The following is a 19,107-nucleotide window of genomic DNA, read 5'->3' as shown; positions in this document are numbered from 1 at the left end:
GTATTAATAGTCAGATAGAGCTAGATACAGTATGCATACAGTACACCAACAGTGTTGTATTAACATTGTATTTAGATACAGTTACATACAGTATACACACCAACAGTAATAGTTAGATAGAATCAGATGTAGTATACTGCAACAGTATTGATATCTTCTGCTGCTCCTTTTCATTTGTGGAATATGTAGACCCCCATCTGAAGATATGTGGTGCCAGGGACGCCCCAGGGACCCCCAAAATGCTTTAAAAAAATATAAATTGAAAAATACATTTCAAATAGCAGATCTACAATCTCACATGTCACATTGCGACACATTGAGAGCTTGTAGATGTGCTATTTTCAAATAACTAACATAAGGTTAAAGTGGTTAATTTGGCTAAATTGGCTGGGGACCCCCTGGAACCTCCTCAAGGACCCCTGGGGTCCCCCGTTTCAATCAGACAGGTTGACCATGATGCTTAGTGACCATGCATGCAGTCTGAACTACAGGACATGACATAATATTAGTATCACTATATTGTCACCATAACATAATATCTTTAATTTAATTTAACTTAATAACACGAAGAAGCATATTGAGAGCTGCAATGAATCATTGACTTATACAGTAGCCGACATTTAGTTTATTAGAGACATCATTAAGTCTAATGATCTGATTATGTTTTTTAAATAGTAGGCTACCCTTTAGTAGTTGACATTGGGGTCACTGCACATTAGCACATGATATGTTAAATGTATCCTTTGCATTTACCCATCCTAACTATTAGGAGCAGTGGGTGCTATTAATACAGCACCCACAGAGCAGTTAGGGATTAAAAGTCTTTCTCACGGACACTTTGACCCTTAGACTGGGTGGGACAAGGGCCAAACCCGAACCGACGACCCTCCAATTCCCAGACTCTATGCACGTACTGTATGTACATTTATGTACATTTATGTACATTTATGTACATTTAAGCTCTGGTTCTAAGCTGGAGTTTGGCTGATTGTGTTTTGTGCAATGGCACATTTTGGCCAGTAGGTGTCCCCATAACATCTACTTTTGTACTCTGACAACTCCTTAGTAATTTGACCATAGACAACATGGTAAAACATATGTTGAAATATTTTTCAAGCAAAAAAATTCACAATGAGCATGCAGATTGGCTTTTTTTGCTATTGAATTTTACTTGAATATTTGTATAATATTTGGATACTTATGACTTTAACCCCACAACATTTCAAAGACAAATATTGCACCTTTTACTCCACTAAATTTCTAGGAAGGGACAATGTAGGCCTACATTATGAATTAACCACTATATGAACCACTATTTCAAATAGTGAAAATAGCCAAATCCACAAGCTACAAGCATCAATGCAGGATGGCCCAAGTCTATTCTATGTTTGACATTTCAATAATTGAGTCAGTGCTTTCATCACACATTACATGAACAAAAATTATCTTCTATCTTCTCTTCTTTTTTTTTTATCACACATTTGCCACAGACATGGACATCATTGTACGGACATTTTGATGACCTCTGGGTTGCGTAACATTGTCCACCACTGATGGAGAGACTAGAAACAGAAGATCAGCAGTCATATGCAATTCTTCATTTGACTGAAACACTGAAAGAATGAAATGACACCAAAAATCACACCCTGTCTTATTTTCTTCACAAATTGCGCATCCATTTAAATAATAAAAATATCATAATGGTATCTATATAGCTGTCTGTCTGTCTGTCTGTCTGTCTGTCTGTCTGTCTGTCTGTCTGTGTGTGTGTGTGTGTGTGTGTGCGTGTGTGCGTGCACTTAGAATTAAGAGATCTGAAACGCATTTAAGCCTGATATGTGGATGGCATTCCACAATGCTAAGGGTTTTGTTGTGTTTTTATGCTTTTGATGATTTCGATATGGGGCATTACTTGCTAGATGGGACTATTTTAATGATCAGTTGTCATGTTCATGTTGTGCATTGTTCCACAATACCTAAGTCAAATCATAAAAAAACTAGAAAAGTCATACATCTTGATCACATGACCCTAGAGATAATGTGTAACGATTTGTGTGAGGTTTGGACAAATATTTAGGAGTTGTAGCAAACAGTAGAAGGAACGCACTATGGCAGAAAAAGTAATTTGGCCTAAATAACATGCGTCATGATCCAAGGAATCCAGGGGGAAAAAGGATGTTGATTGTACGACCTATAGTTCAAGAGTTATAGGCCAAAATGTGAAGATGACCATAGAGATAATCAATATACTGTATAACAATTTGCGTGAGGTTTGGACTAAATCTGTAGTAACACTATATATGTTTAGCAAAAATCATGGTGGTGCTACAACTACCCGATTTGAAGAAGAATTGGGTGCAGATTCCTTCTTGGCCTACTGGGAGTGTGCGTGCCAAGTTCCCAGCGGTGCTTGTAGCATGTCGTGCAAAACGGGCCCCTCCAGCAAACTTTGAAAGCCAATCGTAGTCAATCGGAATGGAATCCAAAAAATCTGACTGATACATCTTGCTCACATGATTATAGAGATAATGTGTAGCGATTTGCGTGATGTTTGGACAAAGTCTGTAGGAGTAATATCAATATCATTAATATGTTGGTGGCCCTATTACAGGCCGATGATTTGGCCTCTGCCCTGAGGTTCTGCTCTGTCCTCCAGGGAGTGTGCGTGCACAGTTTCATGCTGATCGGTCCAAGGGTGCCGGAGATTAGCTGTAGACAGACGGACAAACACACACACACACACACAAGGACACACGGACGGATGGACAGGAGCGAAAACATAGTCTCGGCCACGCCTTCGGCCTGGAGGAGACAATAAGGAAGTGAGTTTAAATCACAGCCAAAGACTTAAATGGAGAGGGAAAAGTAATAATTGTCTCTGTCTGTCTATGCATACAGACATGACATTCAAATGGTATTATTGTGCTTGCCACAAACTAGCTTGTGTTTTGTTGGATGCATTCATCCGATGCAGTACATTTCCAATGGTCAACAGCTGCTATCTAGTGGCCAAGGATTCCAGTTGCATTGAAGTGCAAAGAAGCAAAATACACCTAAGATCGCTTAACTTACCCATTAAGCTATTGAATCAGTCACTGTGGATGGATCTGTCATTCTCTTATGATTTGTTTTTGTTTAAAAATATGAACCGTTGCAGCACTGTTGGCCACTGTCACCAAGAGGATGCCTGGCACAGCCACTGTACCAGGCATCCTCCCCTGTCCTCTGGAGGTTGATGAAGTACACACACTCCACCCAGGTGGAGAGGATGGGGTCCAGGCAGGGAGATGGGGAAGGGTCCTGCTGATCGATTAGCAAAGAGCTTCTTTCCAAAAATCTTGTAACCAGTTAACGGCACACATGCATGTATAGTCAACATGGGCAATTAAGCCCGATTTATCCTTACCATTGTACTATCATACGACGGTGCAACATGGCGAAAATAGCCAATATACAGCACAAGTTAAATCAAAACACATCGCAATCACTATTTTCTGTGCTTGCACCCGTATGATGTAGAACTAGAAAAAGTGCTCCTCGGAGCACAGGTCTCCACCAGGTCAGGTAGGTTATTGTGGCCTCCTGGTGGCGCTATAATAGGCCAATGTGAAAAGGGTGGCATTTCTTCTTAGCCCTTGCATGGCAATCGGACACCGCATTCATGGTTTGAGGCATTTTGTGCAAAAAAATTGTTTTGCTAAATTAGACCTGCTGGTGGCGCTATAAGAAGCCAATGTTAAAAGGGTGGCATTTGTTCCTCAACATAGTGTGAATGTGCGAGCAAAGTTTGACCGCAATCGGTGCGTTCATTGTTCAAAACAAGCCACTACTGCAAACTTTAGATGTGAATCTTAGCCAATCAGGATGGATTATTAAAGATCAAACACATCCGTCTTGATCACATGACTATGGAAATCATGTGTACTGATTTGCGTGAAATTTGGATACAATATCTTTTTATATAAAAAAAGTTATATAATTTTTTTTTTTACATAAGTCGGCCTCCTGGTGGCGCTATTAAAGGTAGATGTGAAAAATGCAGGGCAAAGGTTTTTCCTTGACCTCTAGGGAGTGCACATACAAAGTTTTACGCAGATCGGTGCAGTTATAGGTAAAAACATGAATCGGCCTGTTATAGCGCCACCATAAGGCTGATTTGAACTTCCTCAGCATAGTGGAAATATGCGTGCAAAATGTAATGGAAATTGCATGCTGTGTTCATGATTTGAGGCATTTTGTTCAAAACGGAGCACTCCTGCAAACTTTGGAAGCCATTTTTAGCCAATCAGGATGGAATATGAAAAATATGAAAGACCAGTTGCGTTAAATGACTATAAAGATACTGTGTACCGATTTGCGAGATTTTTGGACGAAATCTGTAGAAGTGCTGTCAAAAAATATGTTTTGCACAAATTGGCCTCCTGGTGGCGCTATAAAAGGCTCATGTGAAAAGAAGTTCGGAATTGGCATCCAGGGAGTGTGTGTGCACAGTTTCGCTGCGATCAAGCCAACGGTGGCAGAGATTAGCTGGTCACAGACGGACACACACACACACACACACACACACACGGACGGACGGACGGACGGACGGACGGACGGACGGACAGGGGGTAAAACATACTCTCGCCATGCCTTTCGGCCTGGTGGAGACAATAAAATAGACATTAAATGGATCAAGAGGAAAACAAAAAGGAGGAAATGTTGGATAACCTCTTACTTGCAGGGACAAGCACCCAAATAATAGTCATAACATTATAATATTATCATTTTGTTATTAAACATCTCAACTTCATGTTAGTAAATAAGACAATGGAAATCACCGTAATGTAAGTCTGCTAAACATTCATAGATATCACCCACCAGAGAATATAAAGTAACAAATATAAATGTTTTCATATGAAAAAAAAATAGAAATAGTTAACAACTGTGCAGGGTGCCTTAGTATTTTCCATTGACATAACTAGTGGTGTGATGCTAATGTAAGTAATAATGTATTAAATGAATGTTTTATTACATTAGTTGGGTTGTTTAATGTTCCATACATTAAGTTGTTAATAGCCTACTGTTTTCTCTCTTCTTCACTAAATTCATGTTCACCTCCTCCCACACTGTATAATGTTTCTAATAATGTCTCTCTCTCTCTTTAACTCTTCTCTCAGTGTTGTCTTCTCTCTTTTCTTATTCTCCAGTTGTCTCTTGTCTTTGAGACCATGCCTGTATCTCAGGCAGAAAAACCTCCAACAGGTTTTTCCTCTGCTTCCACTCTCCTTTGTAAATCTCTCACATCTCCTCTATTTCCTGTGTACCTCTCCTCCCTCGCTCTCCTCTCTTTCTGTCTCTTTACTATAAACCTCTCTAGCTGTTTGCAGCAGTAAGGCCAGCGTCCATCTCATTAAGGATATGAATCATTTCTGAACTTGCCTTGTCTCCTTTTTTCCACACCATGTCAATAATTGCCCGTGCTTTGTCTTTTTGTTCTATTTTACTATTGGCTGATTCCATTTCCTCAGAAATGATAACTCTCTTATGCAGAAGTCCATCCAGTAATTTATTAAGCTGGGCCCCTGAGACGCTGTCAATAAACCCAAGCCTCAGGTCAAGCAGCTTATTCTTTGATCCTTTAACTCCTTGGGTCATCTGATTTTGGTGAGTTGCAGAAACACCTTGAAGACAAGATGGGGGATTGATTTTATTATTAGAGGTATAATTAATTATATAATAGCAACGATGATATATAAATGCTTCAGTCTATTGGCCTTCATTTTAGCTCAAAGTGTGAATATGTACTGCATAGCGTGTGATATGTAAAGTGTTCCATTTTTGCGGTGTGTGTGAATGGGTGAATGTGAAGTAGGCTACATTGTAAAGCACATTTGAGTGGTTGGAAAGACTAGAAAAAGTGCTATAAAATACAGTCAATTTACCATTTAACATGTTTAATTAAAATAATGACATCAAACTGAGCACCACCAGAATTAATTAGAAGTAACATCAAAGTACACAGTATACGGTAAACTCACAGTATACAGTAGACTCACTATCTGGGAGGTCACTTTTTCAAGTACAGTCTTTATATTCTAGCTAGCCTCTCTAACTACAGCAGACATGTTTGTGTGAACTAATGACTTTATTGTGTGATAATGTTAATGTGTTCATATGCCCTCAACAGTTTACATATTTTAAAGTAATAGAATAAAAGTGCCATTGCAACCATCAACAGAACAATCAAGAAATATTATCTTTTTAATAATACAGTTCTCACCTAGCTGTGTGACGAAGTCAGTGTGTTCCTTCTCCCTCATCAGTTGTTTTAACAGTAGTTCTTTCTGTTCCTTCCACAGTTGGTCTTTCTCTTCTTGTCTCTTGGCTCTCTCTTGTTCTAATGTCTGTTTGATCTTATCCAGTTCAATTTCTCTTTCCTTCAGTTGTTTGTCTTTCTCTTCTCCTTCTCTTCGCAGTTGAACTTTGAACTGGTTTATCTCTTCTCCATCCCTCTTGAACTGTCTCTTGGCCTCCTCCATCTCAGTCTTCTTGTTCTGGAGTTCAAGTTCTATTTCCTTCAGCTGTTGGTCTTTCTCTTCTTGTCTCTTGCCTCTCTCTTGTATCAGTGTCTGTTTGATCATATCCAGTTCACGTTCTCTTTCCTTTAGTTGTTTGTCTTTCTCTTCTCCTTCTCTCTCTTTGTCCTGTAGTTGAACTTTGAACTCGCTCATGTTGTTCTCCAGTTGTTGGTTTATCTCATCTCCTTCCCTCTTGAACTGTCTCTTGGCCTCCTCCATCTCACTCTTGTTGTTCTGCAGTTCACATTCTCTTTCCTTCAGTTGTTGGTTTATCTCATCTCCTTCCCTCTTGATCTGTCTCTTGGCCTCCTCCATCTCACTCTTGTTGTTCTGGAGTTCATGTTCTATTTCCTTCAGCTGTTGGTCTTTCTCTTCTTGTCTCTTGCCTCTCTCTTGTATCAGTGTCTGTTTGATCATATTCAGTTCACTTTCTCTTTCCTTTAGTTGTTTGTCTTTCTCTTCTCCTTCTCTCTCTTTGTCCTGTAGTTGAACTTTGAACTCGCTCATGTTGTTCTCCAGTTGTTGGTTTATCTCATCTCCTACCCTCTTGAACTGTCTCTTGGCCTCCTCCATCTCACTCTTGTTGTTCTGCAGTTCACGTTCTCTTTCCTTCAGTTGTTCGTTTATCTTTTCTCTGTCCCTCTTGATCTGTCTCTTGGCCTCCTCCTTCTCTTGCAGTTCACTCGCTTGCTCTCTAATCTTTTGGGTCATAGCCAGGAACTGCTGTACCGCTTTACAGAACATAGAACATATAGAACATAGATAGATATTTTGACATAAATCACATGTTCAATCATGTTTCTTTCAATTGTTATCTTTGCCAGGCAGAAGCCAAAGGGTGGATTATGTTATCACCTCTATCTGTCTGTTTGTCTGTCTGTCCGACGCTAATCTCGCCTCAACTTAAATGTTATAATAATGGAAATGAACCACAGTCGGATCGAGCTGAAACTACATGACCAACTGGACACAGTATGTGCGCTACTGAGCACATTAACCTCTCTAGTATTCAGTGCCATATTGTTGTCTTGACATACAGTAAGTATAAGTCTTTTCCTGTCCACAGAAAGTGTTTCATGAGCAAAGGAAAACTTTGAAAATCATATATGAAACTGAATTATGCTGTGAATTTATCAATGAAACGGTTCACAGCATAATTTAGTTCCATATAATTTTCATTTTTGTTTATTTGTTATCATCTCTCACTTACCAAGCAGATGAGCCGATTTCATTCTTCTATTCTTCCCCACTGCTGTCTCATCTCTGAGGAATCGTTCACCTCCACCTTAATGGGTTTAAGAACTCTTCATCAAATTAACGTTATGTTATACTGACTGGGCAATACATTTAACATTAAAGCGGCACTATGAAAAAAAAAATTAACAAAATGCAATTTTGTCCAATCTGTATAGAGTATGTTATTACAATATAACTTACAATATGGGGTTACATTTTGTCTCCTTGCTCTTCTATTGAGACATTTAGATTGCGTCAAAGGTCATGTCTCACCTAGACTTAGGATCAGACTGCTGGAAATATGGGAATTATTGGAACGTAATTCATGTTGAGCAGCTCACTTTAGGACATAGGCTTAAAATTATAATATCACTTGATTTGCCTAAAGAAGTAATATGATATTGACTGGTTGAACTGACTGCTGAAGCGCACTCGAAGGCTTGCAGCAGGCAGAGGCCTTTTGTGGTTTTTCATTTCCTGTATGTGAGCTCCACACGCTACACGATACAGCCTGTATTTATGACTGATTAGTGAGATAACTTGTTCAGAAAATACCCAATATTTGAGAGATTTAACCAAAGGTTACAAGCACACATGCAAGCGTGAATCATTTTATTTTCTCATTTATTTAACCTGATGTTATTAATGATTTAATTTACTCATATATTATGTAATTGCTGATAATTTACAGTATAATTGCTTTTACTGAATTATGCTCGGGTATAAGACACATCGTGGGGGAAATTTACTCCCTCCCCCCAGTAAATGCCCATATATGGCCATGCTGCTATTGTCGGAAAAGGTGCAATGTAAGTTTTTTTTGTGTGTGTGGGTGGATGTTGATACAGTGACTTCTCGAACTTTCCCCTTCTCAAAGAGTCACCTACGTGCACATCTACATGACATCCGAGGGCCCCCCACTCCACACCCTCGCGTGAGGGACATGAAGGACATTGGCCGGGTTTCCCAAACGAATTTGAGCTCGTGCGTAGCCTAGAAGCTGCGTAAGAGCCTCCACGCACCTGCGCAGTAGCAACCCCGCCACGCACTATCTTCATTAGTAGCAGCTGTGTGTGCCCAACGTGCCATCTAAACTGGCTTCAGGAGATACCATCGTCGTAGGTTCTCGTTACGTGTGTGCTAAAACTACATTCGCGAGACAGCATGCACGTGAAGACCTCCTGGACGAAGCCTACGTAAAGCCTACATGAACTACGTAGTGCTGTCCTACACTACACAGCAGTTTAAACACCCTTTGCGAAAGTGAAATGGATCATAAAAATACCAGAGCCAACTGTCAGATGTCCTGAAGCAGTCCACTCCAAATACAACTTTTGAATAATATATTTATGAATTAAATTACAGTGAGGTGACATCTGCAAGGTAAATAAAACACTAAAGTGTCCCCATTATGCAAGTAAATTAAATATACTTAAAATACCAAAAGTAAAGGAATGCAGAATGTCCCATTTCCCAAATTTAATATGTATTAAAATATTTTGAAAATAGCAGATCTACAAGCTTGTGAAGCGTTGTGAGCTTGTAGATCTGCTAGTTTCAAAGGATTTTTTAACCATTCATAAACATGGCGAGCGCAACAGCTGTCACTTTGTGAGAGGAACTGGGGACTTTCATCATAACGTTTAACTATAAAACTTCAAAATGAAGGAAACATGTTTAGCTCAGCATCATTTATATACCTTTAGTTAACTTGGCATATGCTTAATATTTTTATCAGACGATCGGATCATCCGTGAGAGTACAATTTGTAAACTTCGGGTTCATACATAGAGGACGAAGCAGCGTAGCCCTGGTTCAGAGCGTTAGTGAGTTCCCTCTAACGCCCTGGAAGACCCCTCGCTCTGCGCTTGTACAAGGAATTCCGCTGCCATGCGAGTGCTCAAGAGTAGTGAAAATAAACAAAACCATTTCGCTACTCACCAAAGCAAAGGCTGTTTTGTGTTGTTGAAAGTCTATTCTTGGAGGTGGGAAGTCTCTCAGCACCCCAACTACTCTGTAAAATACACTTTTTGGGCAGCAAATAAAATATGTCAGCGAGACGGAAATTATTTTTATTTACTCCACAGTGCCCTCTACAGATCTGGAGAATTGAACTTACCATTAACCAAAATCTGTAGAGGGCACTGTGGAGTAAATAAAAATAATTTCCGTCTTGCTGACATATTTTATTTTCTGCCCAAAAAGTGTATTTTACAGAGTAGGTGGGGTGCTGAGAGGCTTCCCACCTCCGAGAATAGACTTTCAACAACACAAAACAGCCTTTGCTTCTGTGAGTAGCAAAATGGTTTTGTTTATTTTCACTACTCTTGAGCACTCACTAACGCTCTGAACCAGGGCTAGAAGCAACGCAGCCGCCCGCCCTACCCAAAAGAACAGATATGCAAGCTATAGACACGGCATGTTGCAGTGCGTTGACAGCGTGTGTGTGTGTGTGTGTGTGTGTGTGTGGAATTTCTTTTTTAAGGAAGTCATTTTCTCTACCCTGCAATTCCAGCAGGCAGATTCCTCGCACTGGATGGCAGACTCACACCGTAAGTTCGGTGAATAACATTTGAGTCTATGAGAGCCGGCTGGACAGCTTATGGACAAACATTATTTCTGAACAAATCTTGCACTATCTTCGAGACAGAAACGATACCTGCCGTTGTTTAGATGCCTCAATAAAATGATGTGCACATGTAAAAGCAAGTGATTAGAAAACAACCTGTGATATGTCTTCTTTTATATTCCTGAACCAATTATATGGCAACGGTCGCAATCGTTCAGAAATAGTCTTTGTTCATGAGCTGGTCCAGCCGGCTCCATTCACTGCAATGTAATGAATCCAATTTCCGGTGCGAGGTTTGCCACCCATGAGCGTCATGGCGCATCCCCGGCATCCAGCATGTCCCTTCCTTTCAAGAGATTCCTTGGTTTGTAGAAATTGTTCTTGTAGTGAATTGTAATTAATTAATTGTTTTAATTGGGACGTGTCGATGATTTTCATGTTGCCATATGTGTAATCGTTTTAGAAAAGCAATAAGTGCACGCAAGGTCGTAGTTTACCTTGATTTTACAAATGGCTGAGAGTCGGAGGCACAATGCAGAGCGGAGTGCCTCCACTACGCCTCTCAGCCATTGTGAGAGTAATCTCTGAAGACAGATTCTGCTAACAGCAGAATCTGTTTGCACCACTGCCCTAAACGTAGTGTTGTTGTTAGTAGGAATAAACAGGAGGGGGTGGTGCCCCCAGAGGCAAAAACAAAGGAGGAAAGAAAAATCCCTTTTGTTTTTGCCGAATCGGTTCCCAGATTGTTGTGAGAGTGGCTTAATTGCTTTATACTCTCACCTTGATTCCTTGCTGCTTCTTGGCTTTCCTTGGTGTCGTGACTTCCACCATCCTTGCCTAAACAGAAATGTTTTACAGTGAACATTCAATGTATTGGTACGATATTATTTTATGACATTTAAAAAAAAATGGAACATTTGTTATGCACCGCCTGGCCGCCATCTTGAATTAACTTCACAACAGTAGCAGCCCAACAGTGTCCATAATAAATCACACAGGTGAATGAAATCATGATTCATGATTATTCATGAGGGTTTGCTCATGTAATCATGTTTTCGTTTGACAGGAAGTCATTTAGATAGGACCTTTAAGGACTTTTGACATTAAAAATACATCAAAATGAAAAAACTATTTTTCATTCCCTGACATCTTTAATGCATCCTAAAATGATTGGATGAAAGAAGTCAATAGCAGGTGTCACTGTCAACTGGAGCTAAAACACACTGTTTATGATCCAAATGACTCAAATCAAAACAGAAAGGTCAAGCTATCAGACAGGTATAATGGAACATAATGAAGACTGATTACAGCAAACACTTCTAGACATATGAAAACACAGTCATTTATACATGAATAGCTAAACATGATCACATCGTTGTACATTTCAAGGTTAAAACTAATGAACTGTGACTGTAGATCACTTACGATCAGTGGTTAATATCACAACAGTCTCCTTGACCTGTTCTCGATGTTTGACCTGACAAATGTAAACTCCATCATCTGTCTCTCTGTAGCCTTTCAGTGTCAGAGACACATCGCCTTTCTCCAGCTCCTGGGTGTTCAGAGACAGTCTGCCCTCATAGCCCCTCCCCTCTATCACCTGACCATTCTTATACAGGTAAATGCACTCTGTCTTCTTAAACCACTTGATTGTCATGGGAACCGTGTTGGTCTCAGGATCGAGGTGACAGGGGAGGGTGGCACCATCATCACTCCGACCAAAAGCAAAGCCTTCAGTGATGAGTTTAAAGTCATCTGTTTGAGTAAAGAAAATACTTAGTGATAATGTGAAGCAATTGCTGTTCATTTAAATGTTTGCATAACTAAGAAAACATGCAGTGATGTAACAAACACTTTAGAATGACTCACACACATACGTAAAGTATAATATGCTCAGTAATAATGTATGTCCCATATCACATTCAGGTCGACTTTAACTGTGTAACAATGGGATCATACAGCAATCAGTTTCTTCAGGAATGCCAATTGGCCTGTTGGATTGACTTCAGTATTGAATCAATGAAGAGAATCAAGAATCATTCTGGGGTTTATTTGTCTCATACAAGGTACAAGCAGCAAAATGTTAGTGTGTCATGTTCCGTGAGTATAAGTATACGGTATAAGTATTAGTAGTGTTATGAGTGTTGATAGTGTTCAGTATTTTTAGTGTTAAGAGTTTTGATAGTGTTAAGCATTGTTAGTGTTACGAGTGTTGATAGTGCATGCAGCCCGCACCGTCACTCAATGCGGCCCCAGGCCAAAATCTTTTTTCTTTTTTTTTTTTCCAATTTTCTTTTTTAAATCACAAAGAAAAACAATGTAATCTCAACATATCCGAAATGGTGAACTATTGCCTTCAACTGTTCCAAACATGCAACTTTCCATGAACCATTTTAATTACAACAGTCCACCAGTAGAGCGCGCTCTCATTTATTTTAATAGAAGCCTTATTAACTATAATTCTAGAGTTCATTTTTGTATATTTTTAAGCCAAGGTTACAGCAATACTCTGAAAGGCATACTCAGGAATGTGAAGTTTTGTTTAGCAGTACAGCTGTAGTAAAGTAAGTTGATAGAAGCATTACTAAATGCTAATTAAAAACAAAGTTATAACAAATAAGAATAGTTAATATCCCTTATTTATCACATATGTGACTATTATGGGCTTTTTGAGTAATGGGGTACTACTGGCGAGAGTGCCGATAAACAGGGGCGGGCTGGGACCAGAGTGATTGAGGACATTTTGTGGCCCTCACCATCTACAGTGGTTACCTGCTGACCTATACGCCCCAGTCTCTGAAAGGTACCTACCACGACCCACCTCACCCTAGGTTGTGAAAGGTTGGGGGTGTGGCTATGCCTTGGAGGCGTGCTTTCCGCTGTAATACAGTAGGTGGACAGTGGGTGGCATAAGAGAGCTAAAATGTTTGCAGAGGAAAGAAATTACTCTAGATTACATTACATTAAGGTATGTCTATTTATGAATGGATTAATTTAAGTAAATACACTGATTCATTAATGTAATTCATAATCCTTAAATCTTATAATTTAAATGCCTGCTCATCTGCCATCTCTGCCCCAAAAATAATCTGTGGGCTAATAATAATAATAATAATAATAATAATAATAATAATAATAATAATAATAATAATACAAAATCTAGATTATTTAATTGTTCAATTATTTTATTTTTTTAAGTAACTAAAAAGTAATATGTAATATTGTCCCGTTTTTTACCACAATATAAAAATACTCTGTTACAAGTAAAAGGCCTGTGTTAAAAATATTACTGAGTAAAACTAGGCTACAAAGCCAATACAAAGTATTGGCATCAAACTATGTGCTTAGTTCGTTTTCAAATAATTGTAGTGGAGTAAAATAACTTACTTTACACCACATCTAATTAGTATTATTAAAGATAGATTGTAACATCTACAAAGTACATCTCGTGCGCGCTGACAGACAGACAGACAAACAGACAAAGTGGTTAAGCTGCTGGGGACCCATGGAACACTCCCAAGGACTCCCCTGGCAGTGATACGTGGGACGACACGTCTCTCTCTCTCTCTCTCTCTCTCTCTCTCTCTCTCTCTCTCTCTCTCTCTCTCTCTCTCTATTTATATTTGAGCATGATTGTATAGATTCCATTATTCTCATACTCTATTATGGGTCACTCTCTCTCTATCATTTTCGCTTGTAAGCTGTGTGTGTGTGTGCGCGTGCGTGTGTGTGTGCGTGTTGCAGTCAGATCATATCATCTTTTTTACTGTCCCTGTTCTCTGTTTCATTATCCGTCCATCTCTCCTCTCCTCCTTTATCCTCCTGCAACAATGTATTTTTTTCATGCACGCTTCTCTGTCTCTCTGTGTCCTTCTTTACTGTACGCACGCACGCACATACGTAAGTCTGTAGTTCTCTTTCTCTCACATGCACACATTATTAAGTCCCTTTCTCCCTCTTGCTCCTCTTTAGGAAACAATGCACAGGAATGGGTGTGTGTGTGTGCGTGTGGTTGTGTGTGTGTGTGTGTGTGTGTGTGTGTGTGTGTGTGTGTGTGTGTGTGTGTGTGTGTGTGTGTGGGTGTGTGGGTGTGTGTGCGCGTGTGGGTGTGTGTTATGCAGGGCTGGGTAAAGTTCCTTTTCAGCGATGTCAGGGACGTCCTGTTTCGCAGACAGACACACAGACACACACACAGACACACACACTCTCTCAGCACTGTTAGCGACACACATTCAGTAGGATATGCCTGTGTTTCTCTGGTCATAAAATTACCTCAAAATTGTACTTAAGTAGGCCGACAGTACTTGAGTAAATGTACTTATTTACTTTACACCACTGCGAGAGAGATGGGCTCGAGTCGCAAAGCGAGTTAATTCAGCCAAAATCTGTCTCTTGCGGTTCGAATTGTATTCTTTGATCTGCTGGTGCCTGGTGATATAACTTAACTGTCACAACTTGGTATTTATAAACATACTTGTGTGAATTACGGAGAAATCTGAATGAAGTCTTGTTCGGGGAGGCGCTACGCACTTATGGATTATGGATCTCTTTGTGTCAGTCGTGCGACCTATTTTTGGTGCGCAATACCGCACGCCAAACGAAGTGGAAATACACGGTTTCTGCCCATCCCTCTAACCCATGTAGGCTACTGTACCTGTATAAACCATGCTGTTGCATGCACATGAAAATGTAGGCTTACTTAAAATCTCAAAATCGGCCGGGCTGAATTTGCATCTGAACAAATACATTGATAGAACCCCCCCCCCCCTCAAAGAAAGCCCTTCCCTCCCCCAATAATGTTTGCAGATGGGCTATTTTCAGCATAGGCTACTGTAGTATTGCCTATAGATAAGACTGGGGATTTTTGTAGCCCAGACTGATTGGGTGTCGTTGATAAAATGTTGTAATGTTGTACAAAGTTGCCCACCCCTGGTGTAGGTGTAAGTATTGACACACTTGTAAAGTTATAATGCACTGCTGAAGCTTTTTTTATTTTTGAGGATTGAACATTGTGTATAATATATTATAAAAAAATGAGCTGGATAAGTGGCCGTGGCTGTTTTCCATCAAGGACTGGTTTCGGTTAAAACAAAAACAAACGCTTGCAATGAATTCAAAATCATGAAAAAAACGTAGTTTGGCCCCTCAAGCTACATAATGCAGAATTAAACATTCTATGATAATTATTATTATAATTATTACTATTATTAAAATGTAGATATTCATTATTAGTTATTAACTATTACTATGTATATATATTCTAGTGAGAATAATAGCATTGTGTAACTTAGATCCTAAATGTTATACTTGTGCAATAAATAAACTGGTCACAAGTAATTAAGATAATTCAGACATTATGGATGTTATTACTGAAGTATTTCTTTCTTTCTTTCTTTCTTTCTTTCTTTCTTTCTTTCTTTCTTTCTTTCTTTCTTTCTTTCTTTCCTTTGTTCCTTCCATTCTTACGCATCAGTTCTCATAACAAATGAGGGTATGAAAAAAATATATAATATATATATATATATATATACATATATATATATATGTCACAGTACGTTTGGAGAACCAGTACGATTGAAGACAGAGCGCTCGTTTTTAGGCACGGGGCTCCTTCGGGGCGAGGCGGGGCTTTTCGAGACAGGGTTTATTAGCGAGGCTGGCGAGGAGGAGAATGAGGACGAGGCGCTGCGAGGCGGGGGTTTATTACGCGAGGCTCGCGAGGAAGAGGAGCCTCCTCCTCCTCCTCCTCGCGTAATAAACCGTCCTCTCCTTCTCCTCCTCCTCCTCCAAGGAGAAGGAGAACGCGGAGAGGCGGGGCTTTGATGCGCCGACTCGGATCTGTCTTTTGTTGTTCCCCCCCACATAGCAACCAGGAAGCTACGCTAGGGGAACCATAATATCTATGAGGGGAACGCTGAACACGCGTTCACACGCACACGCTTGTCCATGACGGAGGCGCGCCGGCTCAATAGAGCTTGAGGCCGAGGAAGCGCGCCCTCGCGCCTCCAGGCGCGAGTGCCCGCGCTGACCGGCCGATGCTCTATTAGTCGACTCAGCGCCGTTTGATTTGTAAACCGATAGGGACAGAATAGTTCTTTTCATGGATCACTTTGTGTGTGTGTGTGTGTGTGTGTGTGTGTGTGTGTGTGTGTGTGTGTGTGTGTGTGTGTGTGTGTGTGTGTGTGTGTGTGTGTGTGTGTGTGTGTGTGTGTGTGTGTGTCAGGGAGAAAGTAAAACAAAAGCCAGAACACAATAAAAGTATCTAAACAGTCCTGCTTTCAATAAACCAAAAAAAGCGTGTGTGTGTGTGTGTGTGTGTGTGTGTGTGTGTGTGGCCATATATGTTTGTGCACAAGCCTGGCTTGTGGCTCCCTCTAGTGCTGGGTGGGTGGTAAAAACGAGCGCGCTTTCTTCAATCGTACTGGTTCTCCAATCATACTGTAACATATATATATATATTATTTATATTTTTTAATATATTTTATTATTTATTTTTTACTTCGGCTTTAGAAGCTTGTACCTCAGTTATTGAATAAAATACTCTAAGTTTACTTTCTGTATGTCTCCTTGGTCTGTGTTTCTGCATCTGGGTTCACTCACTGTCTGCCTTGACAGAAAGAAAATCCCCGCCCATTCATTTCAATGAGAGTTGCCCACCCAGCGCATACTCCCCAGGAAGTCGACCAGAAGTACTCTCTCCTATATGGAAGGGGCCCATAAAGCATGCTCATTAGTGAGGTTTATGTGTCCTACATCACAAACTACCTCCCAAGAGCGAGCCCATTTGTCAAGCCCTATGGTCCAGCCACCCGGGTGTGGGCCCAAGCCACAATTGACCACATGTCAACTTTTGCTTCAAAAATCACTCTCGATCGTGGGGGCTTTTAGCTCGCCAGCTCCCTATGAAAAGACCATCCCACCAGTAACTTCTACAATGACAGGACCCTATGACGAGACCCTCCCACCAGTTACTCCTACAATGGCAGCTCCCTTAAAGAGGAATCACTTTCTTGACTCACCTTGTCTCCTTGCTTCTTCTTGGAACATCTCGTTGGTGTAGTGGCTTCCACCGTTCTTCAACACCATGCTGTTGATTTTCTCCAGAAGCTCAGTGACCTGAGAGGGATCTGTAGCTTTGTTGTTGAAGACATGATAGAGACCACTATATTTGCTGATTGATTCATGTAGCTCTGGAGAATCATTAAAAAAATCTTCAACTGAACCTTCAAGCAGGTCACCATGAGTGAAGAGAATCATGGTGTATGTATTTGCCATTTTTCCAAATGCTTCCTGAATTTGTTCTAACACTTTCCTCTCCTCATCTGTGAATCGTCCCAGTCTGAGCACAGCCAGGAACACATGGGGGCCAGGAGCCGCACAAGAAATACATTGTTTGATGTCCATAATGGTTTTATCTTTGCTGAAACCGGTGTCAAAAAATCCTGGCGTGTCAATAACAGAAATATTTCTACCAGCCACTAAACCTTTGACCTTCTCACAAGTCGTTGTCTGAGATGTAGGGGAAAATTTGGCTCCAAAATGTTCTAAACCCAGGATGGTGTTTCCAGCCGCACTCTTTCCAGCTCCAGTCTTCCCAACCATCACAATCCGAATTTCATCATCATTTGTTATGAGAACTGATGCGTAATAATGGAAGGAACAAAGGAAAGAAAGAAAGAAAGAAAGAAATACTTCAGTGACAACATCCATAATGTCTGAATTATCTTAATTACTTGTGACCAGTTTATTTATTGCACAAGTATAACATTTAGGCTCTAAGTTACAAAATGCTATTATTCTCACTAGAATATACTGTATATATACATAGTAATAGTAATAATTAATAACTCATAATTAATATTTACATTTTAATAATAGTAATAATTATAATAATAATTATCACAGAATGTTTAATTCTGCATTATGTAGCTTGAGGGGCCAAACTAGTTTTTTTTCATGATTTTGAATTCATTGCAAGCGTTTGTTTTTGTTTTAACCAAAACCAGTCCTTGATGGAAAACAGCCATGGCCACTTATCTAGCTCATCACAACATTTTTAGTTTTGTTAGTGGGGCAGCGTCGTTAATTTTGTGATAACGCTTCAATTTGGCAGATACATTGATAAATAAGATTTACATCTCTCAAAATGACCACCAGCTGTTGGTCAAACCTTCCTAACCCACCATCTAAATGCAATACATTCATGTTTACCTTCATCGGAGGATTCTGTGACAACACTGCTACCTGAAGTCTCTTCAACATCACTGTCATCTGCTTAGAGACAGACAGAGAGAGAGAGAGAGAGAGAGAAAGAGAGAGGGGGGGGGGGAGAGAGAGAGAGAGAGAGAGAGAGAGAGAGAGAGAGAGAGAGAGAGAGAGAGAGAGAGAGAGAGAGAGAGAGAGAGAGAGAGAGAGAGAGAGAGAGAGAGAGAGAGAGAGAGAGAATTATTTACCATTATTTTCCACACAGACCTTCTTTAAATGAAACTTGAAAGGGCCACAGAGTGCATACCTCCGCCAGGCCAGGGTGCCTAGCGAGGGCTGCATAACTCGTGGGTTGCAGCTGCCAGAACCCGAGGACGCTGTGGTGGTTGGTCTACTGACAGTGTGCATGCAAAGTTTGACACTGATTGGTCTTATTTATTAGTATATCTAGATGTTCTATATTGTGAAACTGTTTATGAACTTAAGTAAAGTCGATTTTATCTTAATCACTGGTTCAGCCTCAAAGGGCTGTACAGG

The 19,107-nt window shown here is 40.2% G+C and overlaps 1 protein-coding gene across 3 annotated transcripts in view; it reads right to left on the bottom strand.

Moving 5' to 3' along the window:
- Positions 1-247: 247 nt before the first annotated feature.
- Positions 248-19,107, bottom strand: part of LOC308095055 (uncharacterized protein) — a 35,021-nt gene continuing 16,161 nt past the window's right edge. For 2 of the 3 annotated variants that reach the window (XM_080441970.1, XM_080441971.1), the window contains 7 exons: positions 18,577-18,636; positions 17,385-18,002; positions 11,791-12,120; positions 11,146-11,202; positions 7,771-7,845; positions 6,263-7,291; positions 248-5,663 (listed from right to left, as the gene is read on the bottom strand). In XM_080441970.1, coding sequence (XP_080298096.1) covers positions 5,356-5,663; positions 6,263-7,291; positions 7,771-7,845; positions 11,146-11,202; positions 11,791-12,120; positions 17,385-18,002; positions 18,577-18,636 — 2,477 coding nt within the window. In that variant the 3' untranslated portion in view covers positions 248-5,355. Of the gene's footprint in view, positions 5,664-6,262; positions 7,292-7,770; positions 7,846-11,145; positions 11,203-11,790; positions 12,121-17,384; positions 18,003-18,576; positions 18,640-19,107 lie in introns of all 3 variants that reach the window. The other variant, XM_080441969.1, reaches the window with a different exon arrangement.

Source organism: Gymnoscopelus braueri (assembly GCF_963280865.1).
Source record: "Gymnoscopelus braueri genome assembly, chromosome: 11".
NCBI lineage: Eukaryota > Metazoa > Chordata > Actinopteri > Myctophiformes > Myctophidae > Gymnoscopelus > Gymnoscopelus braueri.
The sequence above is the reverse complement of the archived record's forward strand: the minus strand, read 5'-3'. Positions and strand labels throughout refer to the sequence as shown.